General features: G+C 41.2%; 1 protein-coding gene across 3 annotated transcripts; it reads left to right on the top strand.

The window, feature by feature from the left end:
• Window positions 1–80: 80 nt before the first annotated feature.
• NSUN2 (NOP2/Sun RNA methyltransferase 2) lies at window positions 81–19,087 on the top strand. 3 transcript variants are annotated; one of them, XM_015854371.3, is made up of 19 exons: window positions 81–266; window positions 641–798; window positions 868–972; window positions 1,063–1,168; window positions 2,298–2,369; window positions 3,360–3,444; window positions 4,933–5,125; window positions 5,871–5,945; window positions 7,077–7,207; window positions 9,442–9,515; window positions 11,617–11,747; window positions 12,343–12,439; window positions 13,977–14,149; window positions 14,662–14,754; window positions 15,165–15,300; window positions 16,279–16,359; window positions 16,580–16,718; window positions 17,643–17,682; window positions 18,519–19,087. In XM_015854371.3, exons 1-19 carry the CDS (start codon window positions 183–185, stop codon window positions 18,922–18,924), a joined length of 2,379 nt encoding a protein of 792 aa, XP_015709857.2. In that variant the 5' UTR covers window positions 81–182; the 3' UTR covers window positions 18,925–19,087. The 3 variants fall into 3 exon arrangements, with proteins under 3 accessions (XP_015709857.2, XP_032298353.2, XP_085394060.1); XM_032442462.2 differs by lacking the exons at window positions 11,617–11,747; window positions 12,343–12,439; XM_085537934.1 differs by lacking the exons at window positions 81–266; window positions 641–798; window positions 868–972; window positions 1,063–1,168; window positions 2,298–2,369 and adding an exon at window positions 2,433–2,455.
• Window positions 19,088–20,157: the final 1,070 nt, after the last annotated feature.

Below are 20,157 nucleotides of genomic sequence, written 5' to 3' on the forward strand. Positions count from 1 at the left end.
CTGCGGCGCGGTTGGTTCCCGTGAGCGGAAGTGGGCTGGCCCGGAAGGAGCGGGAGGGGTGGAGCCCGCGCATGCGCGTTGATCGCGGGCGCGCGTGGTGCTGTGGGCGCACCACAGACTCGGCGCTGACAGACACCGGAGCCGCCGCTCGCACGGCGGGGCTGTGCAGGAGACTGATCAACATGGGCCGCCGGGCGCGGGATCGCCGGCGGCAGCTACAGCCCCAACAGCGTCGGGAGAGGAACGGAGGCGGCGGGGACCAAGCGGTGAGAGGCGGGGAGGGAGCGGAACGGGCCGCGGCGGGGCCGGCGTGCTGACGGGTTAGGGATGGCAATAGCAGGACACGGGGAAATGGTTTGAAGTTAAAAGAGGGAAGATTTAGGTTGGATGTTAGGGGGAAGTTCTTCACTAGGAGAGTGGTTCGGCCCTGGAACAGGCTGCCCAGGGAGGTTGTGGATGCCCCGTCCTTGGAGGTGTTCAAGGCCAGGTTGGACGGGGCCCTGGGCAACCTGATCTAGTAAAGGTGTATGTTTGGTGGCCCTGCCAGGCAGGGGGTTGGAACTACATGATCCTTGAGGTCCCTTCCAACCCGGGTCATTCTGTGATTCTGTGTGATTCTGTGACGGGCCGTGCGTTGCAGGGCTGGGCCGGTGGTTACCCCGAGATCGTGAAGGAAAATGAGTTATTCGAGCGCTATTACCGGGAGCAGCGGATCGTGCCCGACGGGGAGTGGGACGACTTCATGGCGGCACTGAGGGAGCCGCTGCCCGCCACGCTGCGCATCACCGGCTATAAGAGGTGAGCGGGGCCGGGGGGAGGGACAGGCAGCACCGGGAGAGGCCTCTGAGGCACCGCTGTGCATTGCAGCCATGCCAGGGAGATCCTGCACTGCCTGAAGGAGAAGTACTTCCGCGAGCTGCAGCACCTGGAGGTCGACGGACAGAAGGTGGAAATGCCACAGGCGCTGAGCTGGTAAGTCTGAGCACCCTGCAGGCCCTCTGCATCCACTGGGACAGGCTGGTCTGCGCCCTTTTGCTTTTTGTTTCCCCTTCCCTCCTGCAGGTATCCGGAGGAGTTAGCGTGGCACACCAACCTGAGTAGAAAAATCTTACGTAAATCACCGCAGCTGGAGAGGTTTCATCAGTTTCTGGTTAGCGAGACAGAGTGTGTAAGTTCAGATCTTGGTACTTCTATTGCACTACAGGCAAAAATTTTATTTCAGTGCACTATTGCAGTGGTACCCCGGGTGGTAGTGTGCCCCGATGGCGCAGTAGTAGGAATGCTGCTTTGCAACACCGGAGGCTTGGGTTCGAATCCCCTGTGGTGCAAGTGGTAGAAGTGCCGCTCTGCTACACAGGGGCTTGAATCCCAGGGGTTGGACTTGATGATCTCTAAGGTCTCTTCCAACCCGCACCAGACTGTGATACTGTGATGATACCCATCAAAAACTGGCTAGCTCAGGAAAAGTGGGTTTTTTTGTTGCTGTTGACTGTGATTCATCCTGTACTTCCACTACAGAACTACAGTTATGAATGTTCCTCCTCAACCAGCAACCCTTTTATTGGTTTGGGAATGTGAAAACACACGCCTCTGGAATAACAGTTGTTTGAGAGAGAAGGATCCCTAAAGCATCACCTAGTCCAACTCCCCTGCAATAAACAGGGACACCTACAGCTAGATTGGGTTGCTCAGGGCCCTGTCCAGCCTGACCTTAATGTGTCTTTCGGAAAGGGGCTTCAGCCACCTCACTGGAAAGCCAGTTTTATTGCCTCACCAAAAAGCTTTTCCCTTATATCTAATCTGCTTCTCCCATTTTTCAGTTTGGAATAATTTCTTTTTGTTCTGACCCGACAGACCATGCTAAAGAGTCTGTCCCTTCTTTCTTATGGCTGCCTTTTAGATACTGAGAGACTTGCCCAGATCCTTTTCCAAAGTGAACAGCCCTGACTTATAACTATTGCTCATTAAAAAGATGGGTGTTTGAGTGTGGTAAAAGCTGCGTATGTGTATGTTACAAAAAGTTCTCTTTAGTAATGGATGTTTTCTCTCTTGTTGTAAGTCAGTTTCTGATTTCATCTGAGCAGAAAGTAGATCTGTAGAACTAATGCAGGTGGAATAAATCTGAAATTCTCAGAAGCATCATTTTGATGAGATAATATTATGTGCTAACAAACTTTAACCCTAAGTTTGTAACTATTTTTGACTGTTTAATTATTTTCATTCACAGAGTTTATAAAAATCTGTTTCAAAAGAAATGCTTTCTCCTGTCAAATGATTTTGTTCTTTCTCATTTTAAGGGAAACATCAGTCGTCAGGAGGCTGTCAGTATGATCCCACCTCTGCTGCTTAACATTAATCCTGATCACAAGGTAACTAAGAAACACGATGCGGTGTCTTTGTGGAATATTGCTTCATCAGCTGGAAACTACAGTGGCAGTGCTGGTGTTCCATGCTGGTATGTTTTGTGCATTCTCTAGGGAGTCTGCAGCTTAGGTTGGAGGGGACCCTAAAGATCATTAGTTCCAACCTCCCTGCCTTGGTTAGGGTTTCCAACCTCAAGTTCAGGCTGTCTTACAGTCTCGTGCGTGTTGGAAGGGACCTTAGAGATCATTGAGTCCAACCCCCAGGATTTGAGCCTCCTGTGTAGCAGAGCGGCACTTCTACCACTTGCACCACAGGGGGGATTAGAACCCTGGCCCTGGTGTTGCAATGCAGCATTCCTACCACTGCGCCACCGGAGGCACTGTCCAGGGTCCTGTCTGGCCTGGACTTGAATGCCTTTAGGGATGGGATATTTGCAGCTTCTCGGGACAACCTGTGCCAGTGTCTCACCACCATCTGGGTAAAGAATTTACCCTTAACATCTAACCTAAATCTCCTCTTTTTTAGTTAGAAGTAATTTCCCTCTTGTCCTGTCTCTACCAGACCATATAAAAAGTCAATCCACCTTCTGCTTATAAGCACCCTCCAAGTAACAGAAGGCCTCTGTGAGCTCTCCCCACTGCCTTCTCCAAGCTAAACAAGCCGAACTCCCTCAACCTTTCTTCATAGGAGAGGTGTTCTAGTGCTCTGATCATCCTTGTGGTCCTTCTCAGGACCCACTCAAACAGCTATGAATGTATTTGTGTTTATTTTAGCCCCTTGAGGTAAAGCTGCATTCCTTGGTGAATTTAAAGGGCAGAACTGTACTTCCCATTGTTTGTTTTATGGTAGGTTTTTTGTTTTTTTTTTTACCATCAGTGTCCTCAGGAATCATAATTATTCTGCTTAAACAAGAACACAATACATTTTTTAAGTCCATAGCAGGCAGGGCTTCTTGGTTTGTTTGTTTGTTTGTTTTTAACCGTTTGTGTTTGTAGATTCTAGATATGTGTGCTGCACCTGGATCTAAGACTGCACAACTCATTGAAATGCTGCACGCGGACATGAATGTTCCTTTTCCCAGTAAGTTTGGACAAACTATTGAAAACCTTTGGGACTTCAAATTTTATTTTATTTTATTTTATTTTATTTTATTTTATTTTATTTTATTTTATTTTATTTTATTTTAATTTTCCCTGTAGGTTACCTTTAATATTTTCTCTCTATAACTTCCTTTGCACTCTATAACTTCCTGAAGGGAGGTTGTTGTGAGCTGGGCGTTGGCCTCTTCTCTCGTGATAGGACTAGGGGGAATGGTTTTAAGCTGCACCAGGGGAGACTCAGGCTGGACATTAGGAAGTATTACTTCTCGGAAAGGGTAGTCAGGCATTGGAATGCACTGCCCAGGGAGGTGGTGGAGTCACTGACCATGGGAGTGTTCAAGAAACGATTGGATGTTGTGTTGAGGAACATGATTTAGCTGGGAAGTATTGGTAATGGTTGGACTAGATGATCTTCTAGGTCTTTTCCAACCTTGATAATTCCGAGATTCTGTGAATATCCCAGAAATCAGCTGCATTTACCTACCTACTGAATTCCATAGTTTGGTGAATTACATGAGATGGGAAGTACCTCTGTCTCGTCCTTGAAACTTCCGTGGGCTTCTTTGGCTTGAAGGAGAGAGATGGATTGTGCATCTTCACAATCCAGACTATAGTAGATGCAATCACAGCTTAGTTTATGTATATAAAGTGTATTTAGCAGGTGGTGTCCTATTAGCCTCTGTGTTTGGTGGTTTCCTGCAAACACTTGGCTTAAGCTGCTTCAGGCTTTAACTTCCAAATAGTTCCATTTAATTAGATGTTCACAGAAAATACTATCCATAGAAATGGTGAGGTTGGGACTGGGTTCTTTCTGCATTATACTTCTGATGTACAGAGGTCGTCTTCAGTGCCAGTGAAGGTTTTACCTCTGTTCCAAGAGAATGAAAAGTGGAAGGACCTTTATCTGTGTCTTTTCAGCCGTGTGGAAGTTAGAAATCTTGAGAGTATCTTGTGACGTATCCGCCAATTAACCCAACTTGTCCCGGGACCTCGACTGTCCAGGGGAGAGAGACACAAACATGGATGCCATGATGTCTTCTCTCAATTTAGTGCTGCGTCACACTCCTTTATACCATCCTAAATCCCGCACAGACATGTACACCTGCTACGCAAAACCCAATGCACGCGAGAGAACCTATACACACACCTACCTAAACCCCCCGCCCACTAACTCTTAACCTACAGGCCTAACTCAGCTATTCTAGAACACTCTATCTTCTCAGAACTACTGTATGCATTCATAAATCCTTGCAAAGACAATTTAGCACCCCAACAATCTTGGTCATGATTATTAAACCTCACCACGTTTAATTTACATTCAGGAAGGTGTTCTCTGTTCATAAATAGTTTCCTAAATAAAACTGTCTGGTAAAAGATTTGCATGAATGTGAAGATAAGCGATAAACCGTGTATATTATTTGACTGTTAAATACTAAAGTTTTTTTTTTCTACTGTTTTATGTTCACAGAGGGTTTTGTAATTGCTAATGATGTTGACAACAAGCGCTGCTACTTACTGGTTCATCAGGCTAAAAGATTAAACAGTCCTTGTATCATGGTGGTAAATCACGATGCCTCCAGTATCCCTAACCTCCAAATAGATGTGGATGGAAGAAAAGAGATCCTCTTCTATGACAGGATTTTGTGTGACGTTCCCTGCAGGTATCTTGTGCCTCCACATACTAGAATTTTTGTGTTACTGAGTGTGGTGTTGGGTTTGTTCAGCCTGGAGAAGCGAAGGTTGCAGGGTGACCTCATTGCAGCCTTTCAGTACCTGAAGGGAACTTACACCCATGAGGGGAGTAAACTCTTTGAAAGGGCTGACAATAGCAGGACATGGTGAAATGGTTTTAAGTTAAAAGAGGGAAGATTTAGGTTGGATGTTAGGGGGAAGTTCTTCACTAGCAGAGTGGTTAGGCCCTGGAACAGGCTGCCCAGGGAGGTTGTGGATGCCCCATCCTTGGAGGTGTTCAAGGCCAGGTTGGACGGGGCCCTGGGCAACCTGATCTAGTAAAGGTGTATGTTTGGTGGCCCTGCCAGGCAGGGGGGTTGGAACCACATGATCCTTGAGGTCTCTTCCAACCCGGGTCATTCTGTGATTCTGTGTTAAGCTGCACACTGACTTCCAAAAGAGCTGAATCTCTTTAACTGTCTCAGGTAAGGGAAAACCACATCAAGGAGACTTTCTTTCATTTCAAGTGATACTTAAATGTGGTTAGTTTCAGCATTAAAAATTTTCAACTTAGATTTGTCATTCTGAAAAACGAAGATAGCGTAGAAATGAAAGTACAACGTATGGGAATTGGTTACTGTGGAGAGGAGTGTTAACTCTTTCAACTGTAAGTCCCTTGGATATGGAATAAATTTTACCCACAAATAACAAATACGTTCTCAACTTCATTTCTAGTGGAGATGGAACCATGAGGAAAAACATTGATGTATGGAAGAAGTGGACAACACAAAACAGTTTGCAGCTCCATGGGTAAAAATGCTTATTGTACAGCTCTTGTCTTTCATTTCTACTCCTCCTTTTCCCCCTTCTTTTACGTACTAGCGTACATTTGTATGTTAGTATATGACAAAGGATTTTTAATTTTCATCTAATCAAGAGTTCATACGTTATTCTGAGAAAAGTTTTAGTATTTCAAGTGTGAGGCCAACCTCCAGTGAAGTGTGGGAATCTAAATCTCTTGTATTTTTATGAATATGCCACATTGATATTCAGTGGATTCATTCTGTACAGAGTAGATGACAGAGTAGGGAACAGGTCAGTCGAACAGGATTGGTAATGTTTAGGCAGGTGAAACACTGTTAGAAAATAACTGACGTAATCACAGAGACTTGTAAAATTTAATAGTAGTGTTTTAAGTCTTCTAAAATTTTAGGGTTCTTACATGGTTTTAGTTACCTAAGACTGGATTCTTACATAGTTTTAGTTACCTAAGACTGGCTTGTGTTAATTGAAGGTGAGTACAGGTGCATGGTAAATAAAAAAGTGTTAATTAAAAGACAGTTGAAGAGCTGAGAATATTTTATTTGTCTTTGTTGCAAGCTGGGAGTACAGTCAGTCAATGATTCAGTGATGAGGTGTTATCGCTGAGTAACTCTATTGTAATTACAGGGTTTGTTTTAGTTGTAAGGTTATCCAGGTCAGCGATACTTTCCACTGAAGGCCAATGTTACTTAAACTCTGTTGCTTGTAGTACTTGAAACAGTTAGATTATTCTTCATTTTAATTCCAGATTTATGAGAAAATAAGGGCTTGGGTGGTTATTTTTCTAGTGTTGTATGCTTTATAATAAACTTGATGGAGCACTAGGTGGATCCGATAACAGAATGTCATGTTAAAGCTTACCATGCAGTAGTGCGGGTGTTTGACTAATTGCTCTTTTAACAGGTGTAATTGTGAGTGTGTTTGCAGTATAGAGATAGCTGACAGTTTAAAACTGGTTTTAATTGGTGTACTGGTGACAGCTGTTGAGCTTGGTATGTGCTGACTTTGTAGTCCATGGAGATCTGCGTGTTTGTAGTATAACTTCAGCTGTGGCAGACTTAATGAGAAATGTTTCTGGTTCTTCAATTATACCTTGTTAGACTGAGGTTGTTCTTTTAGATTGCAGCTAAGAATTGCAACCCGTGGCGTTGAACAGCTGGCAGAAGGTGGGAGAATGGTATATTCTACGTGTTCGTTGAATCCTATCGAAAATGAAGCTGTGATTGCATCTCTGCTGGAAAAGAGTCAAGGTGAGATAACATAGGAAATATGTTATTTTTTTCAGCTGGGATTCTGTAGGTAGTGTACTCCGAGTATGTAAAACAGCAGCATTTTTGTGTGTTAGATTTAATTGGGTTTGATATGAGCAGCCTTCTAGAAAGTAAATCAGCTGCCAGTATAAAACCTGAGGAAGTTTTTTAGTGATTTAAAACAAACAAACAAGCAATAGAACTCAGGCTGTTACCTGTCTTTTATTAATTGATTCCACTGGTTGGGGTTGTTGCCTCACATTCTTATTTCCTTGGGATACACAACATGGAGCCTCATTTCTGTAGCCCATAGGAGTAAAAACCCCAGACTCTCCTTAAGGAGTTTATTATATTTAGCATCCTTTCTCTCACATGTTAGTAGCGCATTAACTTAAGTGTCTTTATGCTCATGGGTTTTGTGCAGTTTTGGCCTACAGATGTAGGCATAATTACTTTGCTGTTATGACTCCATTGTTTGAAGTAATCAGTGGAGGAAAAGTTGAGCTGCATGGCGTTGGCTTGTTGTAATTTTGGCCCGTGTGTCTGATCTTCAGCTAAAGGACACTTTTTTGGAGTCCATAACTTGAAGTTTGGAGACATCTAACTGGATTCATTTGTCACCAGCATATTAAGTTGAGCCATGTGCAGTGCAGAAGCAGCTGTAGTGTAACGGGAGTTGAAATAGTTGTGGAAGTAGAGCAGTCTCTTCTGTGTAATATTTTATTTGTGCTAATCCCTGTACTGTTCACAGAATATGTATGGAATTTCACTGTCTCTGAAACAGCTGTTCAGCTGAAATATATGGAGATAATTAGGGATTGTCTTTTGAGTAGAAATTAAATGGCCATTTTTGTTAAGGGTAGTTTCCTTGGATCTGTTTCTACATGGGGAACATGTGAGGGCTGAGTCAGACAGGAGTAAAATGTTTAATAACGACGAGACTAGAAAGTGGTAAGGACTGTTTTGGCTACAGCATAAACCAGTATGGATGTCCAGTGTGTCCAGTGGATGGACATAGGCCATCCACTGCAGTGTTTGGGAGAAATGCAATACTTGGAACTAAGGGTCTTAACTGTGCTATTGCACTTTGGTATATGGATCCCATATCTGCTCAGTACAGGTGTTTTGAAGCTTATTTAGGTGTTCCAGTGAATGAACGTGTTATCCCTAGTGCTTCGAGTGTTAGACATGAAGAGTTTTCTTAGGTCAGTCCAGAAGTTTTGTTGGTTCTTCTGTCTTAACTGATTACCTATTGTAGTATTGCTACTTATGTAGCAAATTAGTGATTCCTTTCTCCGTAGGGAAAAAGGAAAATGCACTTTTGTACCCTGTTTCTCTGCTGGAAATTGTAGTGCTTCTGACACTTGATTTTAATGCCTGATTGATCTGATGTCATCTTGAGGCATCAGCTGAAGTCATGCTGTAAGTAGTCGACATCCAGAGGAAATACACAGATGACATTCTAGAACTGATTCAACTTGACCTTTTGGAATATGCATACCTATATAATTTTTCTCACTCATTTAAAAGAGTTGCTTCTCTTGTCACATAGAACTAGCTACTGTAAGAGTGAATCTTTACCTCTTCTAGAAGGGATGGTAAAATTGTGTAAAACATGAGGAGAAGTATTCCTAATGTTTAAATAACCATTCAGAATCTCAAAAGTGACATGTTACGGTTGCTCCTCACTAGTCAGTTTTTATGTAATTCTGTCAGGACTTAGGTTGATTGGTATTTTTTCCAGTCACATTGAAATGCATTAAGTATATAAGTCCATAGAATCAGAACATGCTGTGCGTTTTCTAAGGCTTAAGTCTTTGTAAAAGAGTACTCCTCTGAGAAATCCTTAACCAGTTCAGTAAATTGAAATACTAAGTGAAAATAAAAGCTGTTCAATGGCAGTGCTGCCTGGAACAGTGACATTTAATGGTACAGACTGTGGAGAACTACTCTACGCAGCTGATAGAAAAAGCACCTAACCATGGGTTCTTCGTTAATCTGTAGGGTTATGAACTTCTGTAGTTGGAATGAGTGGCTCTTAGCATCTTTCTTGTCAGTTTGCACTGTAGTGATTTCATTATATTTTGTTCCTCTGAAGTCATGAAAAGCGATGATCTGAAATCTTTAAGGAAAATCCTTTTTATAAAAGTTAAAGTTAGGAGCACAACTTTCAAATTCTGGTGTATGTGTGTATATATATTTATATATATGCATTTGTTTCTGTGAGATTTCAGGTGCCTTAGAACTTGCTGATGTCTCTTCAGAGTTGCCAGGTTTGAAGAGGATGCCAGGAATTACAAAATGGAAGGTACTTTTATACGGTATTTCTGTGACATTCTTTGTGTGTGTTGGAGTAGAATTCCAAGGGATTAGATCGACCTGAGATAACATTAGTAACTTACTGTTTAGAATTTTAGACTATGTGGTATTAAAGAAGAGGGTGAAAAAATCTTTCCAATGTTAAGTGCCTCTCTCCTCATTGGCTCTCATTTTCCTATACCTTTCTTGGTTCTATCGCCTCCGCTTTAAACATATTCCCTTTCTGACTGCATTCAGCTCATGGCCTGTAGATGGCACCATCATTTCAGCCACTTTTAACTTAGCCTGCCTTCTCTGAATTTACTGTCTGTAACTTGGATATTTCTGTTGTTTATCTGGTCCATTTGAACCATTTGGAAGTAAAAGTTGTTAAACACCGTATGGAAATAACCTACAAAAACTGCAGTGGTGTGAGTAATCTTAGTATATTAATAGAAATCCTGTATTTTTCTCCAGGGCTTGTCTGTTTCCAGATTAGTAGGGAGGAACAAATAAGCCCAAAGCTTCTTCAGCTTCCACTTAAGAGTATAATCAAGAGGTAGAAAGCCATCCTGGTAGTAGGATCCTCTGATTAAATTTGGCTTATGAATCTGTGCTTTTGCAATACCAATGTTTGTTATGCCTTTCTCCAGTGCTTCACTAGTCTCTTGCAACAGCATGGTCTGCAGGTTTGTATTTGCATGCAGGCTAATGAACAGGATGCACAGAGTAAAGATTTTCTTACACTCTGCCATTAGAAATCTGAGAGGGCTGACAATAGCAGGACTAGGGGAAATGGTTTTAAGTTAAAAGAGGGAAGATTTAGGTTGGATGTTAGGGGGAAGTTCTTCACTAGGAGAGTGGTTAGGCCCTGGAACAGGCTGCCCAGGGAGGTTGTGGATGCTCCGTACTTGGGGGTGTTCAAGACCAGGTTGGACGGGGCCCTGGGCAACCTGATCTAGTAAATGTGTATGTTTGGTGGCCCTGCCAGGCAGGGGGGTTGGAACTACATGATCCTTGAGGTCCCTTCCAACACGGGTCATTCTGTGATTTCTGTGATTCTGGACTAGAGACTGGGCTATAAAATGCGTACACAGAAATTGCAAAGAGTATCTTTTGTTCTCAGTGAGATTTATAGGACCACAATTTAAATACAAATCTCCGTAGTATATATTTTAAAAATTAAGCTAATGAAATTTGTTGGAAGTTGTCCTTTACTTGCTGCTATTACATTATTTCAAGCCTCATTGGCCAGCTTGTCGTTCAGCGTATTAGCTTGCTTTGGTACTGTTTTCACTGGGTACAGTCTTTTGTTTCCTGGTGAAACATCTGTTCAGTGGAAGTTCTGTGACTCAGTGATTACATTGAATATTCCTGAGCATGTGTTCGCTGTAAATCTCTGGAAACAGCCAAAGGAAAACAAGGTTCTGTTTGAGTGATGTTCAGTACTCTGTCCTTAGGTTGGATGATGAGTAGACTCCAGTGATTTAGCTCTGGATTTTGAAGAAAATAACCTTTTTAACTTCAGGTACCATAACTGATCTCTGCATCTCAATTAGTCGTTGTTCTGCTATGACAAGAACAGGCTAAATGTGCAGTAGAGAGGAGCTTACTACATTCTTTTTAATGCTCCCAGCAGTTACTAAATGGAACTGGGCTGTTTTCTTGCTATTTAGCATCATTCTGGACTTGTTTTAGCTTCCAGAAAATACTTCAACATACCCTCCAGACCTGATGTCACCATCCCTGTGTCCTGTATTATTACCTTAAAACCACGAAAGGCCCTTCATTTCATGTTTTTCCCAATGCATCCCCACGTGACCTTTCTTACCATCGTAGTGTCTGCGATGGAAGCAGGCACGGAGGGTTCTGAAGCAACTTTCAGCTGTTGTTGCTCACTTTGGTATTCCTGCTTAAGAATATTCTACTGCAAAAGTGGTGCCTCTAACCTTTCACTTAGGATATGAGAATCCTTAAAAGCTTTGAACCTTCAGTGCAATAAGGTATTGTTGTATGTATCTTAAAGTGGATTTATAGGCACATTCTAAGTCCTGGATGTTGTCCAGACAGTGACTGTGTTCTTTGTAATATTTGTATTTCCTCATTTAAAGGTGATGCTGAAAGATGGACAGTGGTTTGAAGAGTGGAAAGACGTGCCTTCAAGTAGACAAACACAAATACGTCCCACCATGTTTCCAATAAAAGAGGAGGAGAAGCTGAAGGCAATGAATCTAGAGCGCTGGTAAGGTTTTTTTTCCAGGATAGATTTTATGAGGTTTTGATTTCTTAACCTTGTATGGTCATGGGCAAATTGTAATCAGAAGTTCACATTAGGAATGTGCTGCAGTACAGCTCTTTGCTTGTGCAGGTTTAAATATAATTCGGTTGCTTTGTATGTAATAGTAGTGCGCAATAGTTACATTCCAGCAAACGCTGTTTACCAGGAATAAATATTAATACAGCGTGTCAGATTCTTTGCAACCAATAGAGATGCGTAGTCAGATTACCAGAAAAGTGTGTTAAATATTAACATTTCAACACTGTGACTTATTTTCAATGAAAGATTTTGCATAGCTATTCTAAAAATAGCGTTTAGATGTGAGTCATTAAAGATCAAGATGTGAGCGGTGAAATGAATGCGTGGCACTGATGCAAGTTATTTTGTCACAATGCTCTATTTTAGATCCTGTTTCTACCTTGATAAGTTAAATCTGTGCAGTGCTAATATGGATATTTCAGCTTACCTTGAAAGTAAACGTGACACTGCTGATGCTTTAGGAGAGTCTGAAAGCTGATGATGAATACACTGCAATCATGGTTTTGTTGTTTGTTCCTAGCATTAGGATATTGCCACATCACCAGAACACAGGAGGCTTTTTTGTGGCTGTGTTAATTAAAAAATCTCCAATGCCATGGAATAAGCGCCAACCTAAGGTAACTTATTTTAAAGGAGCTGAAATGCAAACTGTCAATAACATTTCTGGAATTTACAACCTGATGTCGGACAAAAAATGATTCTTAGCAAAATAGCAAGATCATAATTAAAGTCGAGACTAGGAAAGAATTGCAGTAGCTGGATAGATTGGGTTGCTAAAGCTGTTGCTTCCTTTAGCTGTGTGCGGTCTGTTAGTCTGTCTGACGCTGTTTTTTCTACTGTATTCTAAGTTAATTCTGATTTCAATGTATTGTACTCTGTGACGGGTTGCTCAGGAGTGATTCACTAGCAGGTGAGAGTCCAGCAAATTGTCACAGAATCACAGAATGACCCGGGTTGGAAAGGACCTCAAGGATCGTGTAGTTCCAACCCCCCAGCCTGGCAGGGCCACCAAACATACACATTTACTAGATCAGGTTGCCCAGGGCCCCGTCCAACCTGGTCTTGAACACCTCCAAGGACGGGGCATCCACAACCTCCCTGGGCAGCCTGTTCCAGGGCCTAACCACTCCTAGTGAAGAACTTCCCCCTAACATCCAACCTAAACAGTCAGCAGCAGGGATTGTATGTACAACTGTTGGGAGCAGCAGCAGCAGCTTCAGCCATTTGACTTTAATCTCTTGCTGTCAGTTTTGTTTTTCTTCCATCAGCGTTGTGAGTTGATGTGAGTCGTTTGATCTTAGTTTGTTCTGAGAGAAACTTTGTGTCTCAATCCCTTTTAGCTGTTTCTGTTTGATTTGCTTAATTAGAAGAACTGAGTGAAACCTATGTCACAATTGGAAGAAAAGTTTGTTTGTAAGCAAACATCTTCCACATAGTCGACGCTGTTCTAAATTTAACTCTGTAGCACTGTTACAGGAAGTGTACAGTAGGCTGTGTGTGTTATTTTGAGTGCTAGAAAGAAAGCAGCAGATCATAGCTTAAACTGATCTTCTCTATGGACATTTGAACGTGATTTTATAAATGGTGCAAAACCAGCTTTGGTCACTAGTTGTTCAGAGCCATGTTTAGTGGTGAATGCAACCTGTGGTTGTCACAGAATCACAGAATTATCAAGGTTGGAAAAGACCTAGAAGATCATCTAGTGCAACCATTACCAATACTTCCTAGTTAAATCATATTCCTCAACACAACATCCAAACATTTCTTGAACACTCCCATGGTCGGTGACTTCACCACCTCCCTGGGCAGTGCGTTCCAATGCCTGACTACCCTTTCTGAGAAATACTTCCTAATGTCCAGCCTGAATCTCCCCTGGTGCAGCTTAAAACCATTCCCTCTAGTTCTATCACCGATTACACGAGAGAAGAGGCCAACCCCCAGCTCACTACAACCTCTCTTCAGGAAGTTATTGAGAGCTATAAGGTTGCCCCTGAGCCTCCCTTGTGTTGTGTCTGGACTTGAGCAAGTAGATCTCCTCAAGCACTTCCGCAGAAGTAGTTAAGAACTAAATGCATGCTAAGAGCAGGTGTAGATACCTTCTGTTACTCATTAGGTACTATTTTGGCTTTCTTGCAAATGCTGTGTTTGAATTAGGTTCATCAGAAATCACCAGAAAAAACAGGAGATACTGAAGTGACAGCAGCAAATGCAGATGACGGTTCTGAAGATACTACTGAGAAACCAACACATGATGGAGATGAAGAGTCTAAGAAAGTACAAGAACTGCAAAATTCAGACGCTGAGCAAAGCAAAAAGGGAGTTTGCGGGTAAGAGACTGTCTAAATATTTGTCCTGTGACAGCATTGTAATTGCCGAGCATTGTTTAGCTCTATTGGTTTTGCATTCTTAGAAGTGGATCAGTAAGAATTACTGAATTTTGTCAGTTGTTGGACATTTCCATCTATGTCTTGTAATTTAGCAAGTTAGGAGAATAACCTCCTTGTATATTAGCATTTGAAAAGTCTGATAGTTCTTTCTTCTCTGGGAAGGAAAAAACTATTTTCAGAAGTTGACCTTTGAAAGATCTTAAACTGTCTCCACAGTTTGTTTCTCACAAATGTCTGCTTTGTGTGATTTCTGCTCTCAAGAACTGCTTACACTTCCTCATTTTACAAAGTCAACTGTATGTAGTATTGTCTTACTGAAGAACAGTGAAATGTCAGTACTAAGCTTGGCATATTATCAGTCTCATAAAGGCAAGTGTTGATTAAATGATTCCAATGCCCCGGTTCTAAATCACTTACTTTTATTAAAATTGACAATGGTATTTGCTTTTCAGACCTCCACCATCTAAGAAAATGAAGTTGTTTGGTTTTAAAGAAGATCCTTTTGTGTTTCTCCCTGAAGATGACCCATTGTTCCTTCCTATCCAGTAAGAAAAAAACGTTTATTTTTTTCTAGTAAGATTCCTAACAGTTTTAGGAATATTAGCAATTCAGTTAATCACACAAGATGGGTCTGGTTGGTCATAGGTAAACTTGTTCTCTGTGTTTGCACTAGATGCCCATCACCTCAATGCTTAAACTCTTCCTAAATGATGGTAGCACACTAGGCCTTGGATGATAGTTTGCTCTGGAAACTTTCAAGTGCATCTTACTGTCTGTGACATTGAATAATTTCTGATGTCAGGAGCCTTTGAAATGCTAATCTTTGTGTACTGAAGCTAATGTCAACTAACTGAAGGTGTTTGCGGAGGTAGCTTAAGGAAAGACACTGATCTGTGTGTTTAGAGTATGTGATTTTTGGTTGCTCAGTTAATCGAAACAAGTGTTATGGTCACAGGAAATTTTATGCACTGGACCCTTCATTTCCCAAGATGAATTTATTAACTCGAACTCAAGAAGGAAAGAAGAGACAACTGTACATGGTTTCTAAGGAGTTAAGGAACGTGCTCCTCAACAACAGCGAGAAGATGAAGGTATGGTTCATCTTAACAACTGGATGCCTCCTACCTTCATTACAGAGTTAACTGTTTACATAGAGAATTAGCCCTTACGTAGGACTTGTCTCTGAGTGAATGTCTTCCTCTCTTTGCCTCCTTTATTAAAGAGATGAAGCACTATCTCAAGAGAGGTAAATATCCATCTCCAAGATCAGTATTATTTTTGGCATCCCAGAAATGTTCTGTGGTCTTCAGGTATCTTCACAAATACTCAGAAGTTCATGTTGATGCTGCTGTAGTTACGAGCCTCTTAATTTTAGGAACCAGTACGAGGATTTGAAAAGATTACCAAAAGTAATGGATAACTTGAGTTAAATTGTTAGATGGCCCTGTTACATGGAAGCATTGTTTGAAAGTAATTTCCAAGCCTGAAAAACTGTTAAGCTGAGCAGTTGAATCATGAGAATATTCAAGTCTATTCAGTACACATTTGCATCAGATCTTCAAGATGGGCACTTAGACTTTTATTCCACATGTAGGAAAAGGCTACATAACTGACAGAATCTTAAGAAACTGAAGCCTACTATTTAGACAGTAAGGCTTTGGGTACCGTGATTTTATAGCACCCTAATTTTAAGCATCTCTTGTTTTTAAAATCCTGCCCTTGATTGACTTTCCCAGAATCACGCAGAGTATTCTGCCTCAAACACTGATTAAAATTAGATCTCAATAGTTGCTGCCCTCATTTTAAGCCTACCTCTTCTTCACTGTGGGGTTTTCAACATGGGAAGGAGTAGTAATTGTCTGGAAAGAGAGTACATTTTGGCAGTGGGAATTTCTTTTTCTTTTGAATGGGCTTTCATATGAATTTAAATAAGTATCCAGTGCAGATGAGCAAATGTTAAATCAGCCTTTTTCATGGTTTTAGTCAAATGATGGAGAAAAAACAAAGTTCAGAGTGATAATTTGGAATTTATGCCATTTAATAATGCTTATTGGCTTTGCCTTTTGCAGGTTATCAACACAGGGATAAAAGTCTGGTCTCGCAACAGCGACGGTGAGCAGTTTGGATGTGCCTTCAGATTAGCACAAGAGGTAATTACAGAGCACTGTATTTTCAAAGGAGATACTTTGGTTTTCTCTTTAGCTTATAGCACGGCTGGCCCTGAATTTATCAGATTGAGTCATTTGCATTTTCAGTATGTTTTAAAAGCTATTTTGTGGTATTGGCTAAAGCAGATGCTGTTTTGAACATTTTTTCCTTCGTTTAAGTAGAAACTACATTTTGAAATAATGATATTTATCTATTGAACAGGGAATATATACTCTATACCCATTCATTCATGCAAGGATTATAAATGTCTGCATAGAAGATGTTAAAATACTGCTAACCCAGGAAAATCCGTTCTTAAGTAAATTCAGCAGTGAAACACAGAGGAAAGTCAAAGACATGGGTAAGCCTTCCTGTCTGTGATATGACAAAATGATCGTCGTTTAGTGTGTTTAAAATGGAAAAACAGGCAAAAATCTTTCCGTGTAAACTGTATTTGCACCAAGAAGAATCCTTTAAAATTATCCTAAAACTCATTAATTAGGTAATTAAGCATTATTGAAGCCCGATGTGCCACTAGAAATTGTAGCTCTTTCTGGTCACAGCTTTTGAGGTTTATGAACTCCAGGGAGCTGAAGAGCTGCCAAATGAGTGACTTTATGCAGCAGCGCTGTAAGGGGGAATATGAAATAACAGAAGAAAGATTTTTAGGTTCTTTATGGATGTTTGCTGCTCAGCTGAAATGGTGTCATGTGCAATTGTTCCTCATGATTCTGTGTGTCCAATTTAGGTACACGTATTTGATTCTCAATATAGGGAGGAATGTGTACTTAAACTGAACTTTTCTCCTCTGCTGAGTGCTTGAAGAAACTGAGACAGTTTTCAGTTTATCTATTTATCTCATTTTATTTTCACGTGATCACTGGTTCTTGTACATTGAGTTTGATGATCCAAAATAGGAGAAAAGCACTTTATGAAATTTGCCATATGCTAATATTACCTTATTTAAAAATTCCTTGTCACATTTACTGAGTGAATCAATACACTGTGGTTTTCAATCTTGATTTGTTTGATTTAGGGACCTTTTTTGGCAGGTGCTTCTGTAAGTCTTGTATGTAATATGGTTTGAACAACAAACCTCAAACCACTGGTAGTGCTTGTAGTTTGTTATTGATGTAGGTAACTGCTAACCAGCTGTTATAGGCACGCTGTATGGCTGTCTGAAAACTTGATTTCTTCAATATTTTTCTAATCTCTGTCATTTGACACTAACCTTGTATTAAGTAACACATCCCTTTTGTTTTTTTCCTCTCTCCCTGTACTGCAGCAATGGGAAGTATAGTTCTGAAGTATGAGCCAGACCCTGAGTAAGTAGATATGTAGCTTTCCATTTACTTACTTTTAAAGTCGGGACAGCAGTTTGTTTTGAATCGGGAATAAAAACAAAAGTGGAAATGCAGTGGGGTCAGCAGTAAAGCCAGATAGAATAAGATCTAAGGCTGTCTTTGCCCCTGCCCCTTCAAAAACAGTTGCAGTGTTCAGCTTTATAGAGGAGGGCTGCTTGTTCTGCCACAGATGTTCGGCATCGCTGCATGTGATGTTTTTGTTTCTCTTTTAAGAAATAGGAAAAAGATAAACATTTTCTTTGTTCATTCTCGTTGCCTAGGAAGCTCTTTGAGTGATCTTGCTAAACATGAACTTCATCTCATTGTTGCTTGTATTAGTTTTAGAAACCTGTCAGAGCCAGAAAATCATTTTACGTGTTGTAGCAGTGGATGGCCTTGAGAAGTTGGTTTGGTTTCGATTTCTGCTTACTTTTGTGCTTGAACAAGCGGGTTGCACATATAGATACTGAAGTTAAGAACAGCGTACTTGCTTCTTTTAAGTTTTCCACTATGGGAGTGGTGAGGTGCTGGAACAGGCTGCCCAGAGAGGCTGTGGATGCCCCGTCCCTGGAGGTGTTCAAGGCCAGGTTGGATGGGGCCTTGGATAGCCTGGTGTAGTATTAGATACGGAGGTTGGTGGCCCTACTGTGGAAGGGCTGTTGGAGATTCATGATCCTTGGGGTCCTTTCCAACCTGAGCTCTTCTATGATTCTTCTAGAACTAGTTACAACCTGCATTTATTGTTAATAGTTTTTTTTAATAAGATTGTTTTCAAGATTATTTCTCCTACTTGACCAGAAGTAACTGCTTGTTTGTAGAAAACCTGATGATCTTCAGTGTCCTATAGTGCTCTGTGGTTGGCAAGGAAAAACATCGCTCCGTGCCTTTGTGCCCAAGAATGAGAGACTTCATTACCTGAGGATGATGGGAGTCGAAGTATTTAAAGCAAAGAGGAAAGAGGGCGAAGCAGAAGGTAAAACAGAGGAGGAAGTTCAATGCAGACCAACACAGACGGAACAAAACATGGATGTGGAAGATAGAGAATGTGATGCAGTCACAAAAATGGAAGCAGAAATGGGTGAAGAATCTTCTCACAGTCCTTTGGAAAGCAGTGGTATGGAAATAGAAAATAAAAGTGAGGATTCGGATCAATTTAGTAAAAATACCAACAGTCACATAAGCCAAGAAAGTAAAGACATCAATACAAATAATATGAAAGATTAACTTTCTTTCTGTGTAGCTTCCATGAGGCTCACATCCAGACTCTGGCTTTCAGCATGGAAGAGTATTTTAAAATTTCAGTTGGAATTTGACGTTCCTATTTTAAAATTTCATCTATTTTATTTTTTAAATGAAAACTGTATTAAAAAAATATATATCTCTTCAAGCGTGTCTTATTTTTACCACTTTTAAGTTCAGTGTCACTGGTGGGTTTGCGTGTCTGTTGCTGGCAATGGACCATGCACCGGTAAAATCTAAAGCCTGTCTTTGAAATGGAGAAATGGTGTGTACAGATAAACTGCCTGTGGCACTGCTCTGCATCTTATGAAGAATTTCTTCATAATAGAGCGAAACAACAACTGAGGTTTCACTCAAAGCATTCAAGTCCTAGAAAGAACATCTTTTTCTTTTAAGATCGTTTGCCCCATTAACTACCCAACCTGACTGCTACATGTGTGGTACTTTTTAATGGGTGAGGGTATCATGGCAAGTATGCATACAATGCACATGAGATAGAATCATAGAATCACCAAGGTTGGAAAAGACCTAAAAGATCATCCAGTCCAACCGTTCACCTATTACCAATAGCTCCCACTAAACCATGTCCCTCAGCACAACATCCAGTCTTTCCTTGAACACCCCCAGGGTTGGTGACTCCACCACCTCCCTGGGCAGCCCATTCCAGTGATGAATGGACACAGTGATGATTCCATTTCAGATGCCTAACTGAAAACCCGTTTGAGTTATCCAAATTAAAACAGTGCCCAGCTTCCTGGCGAGGAAATGCAGAGTGCGTTTTGTCAGACTGGTGTCTAAGTTTGTTCTTAAGATCATAGAATCATAGAATTACCCAGGTTGGAAAAGACCTTGAAGATCATCAAGTCCAACCGCAGCCTAACCAGTACCCTAACTCTAACAACCCTCCACTAAATCATATCCCTGAGTACTACATCCAAATGGCTCTTAAACACAACCAGGGATGGCGATTCAACCACCTCCCTGGGGAGCCTAAGATTTGTAAGTCCTTTGTTAGGGAGATGGATTTTCCTTAACTAGATCTTCAGCTGTGCTGAACATGCCTCAGACTTGTGTCTTAATGTGCCTGGGAGAGTCTGACTGTCAGTTGAAGTGTTTGTCCTTTCATCTAGTTGGCTTTCAGTTGTCACAAGATGCTTGTTTATGGCTAAAATAATAGTGTAGTTTTTTTTACAGCATGTATGTTGTCATATGGCATTG

This window comes from Coturnix japonica, chromosome 2, assembly GCF_054131305.1.
Source record: "Coturnix japonica strain WE chromosome 2, WE-NBRP24, whole genome shotgun sequence".
NCBI classification, from domain to species: domain Eukaryota; kingdom Metazoa; phylum Chordata; class Aves; order Galliformes; family Phasianidae; genus Coturnix; species Coturnix japonica.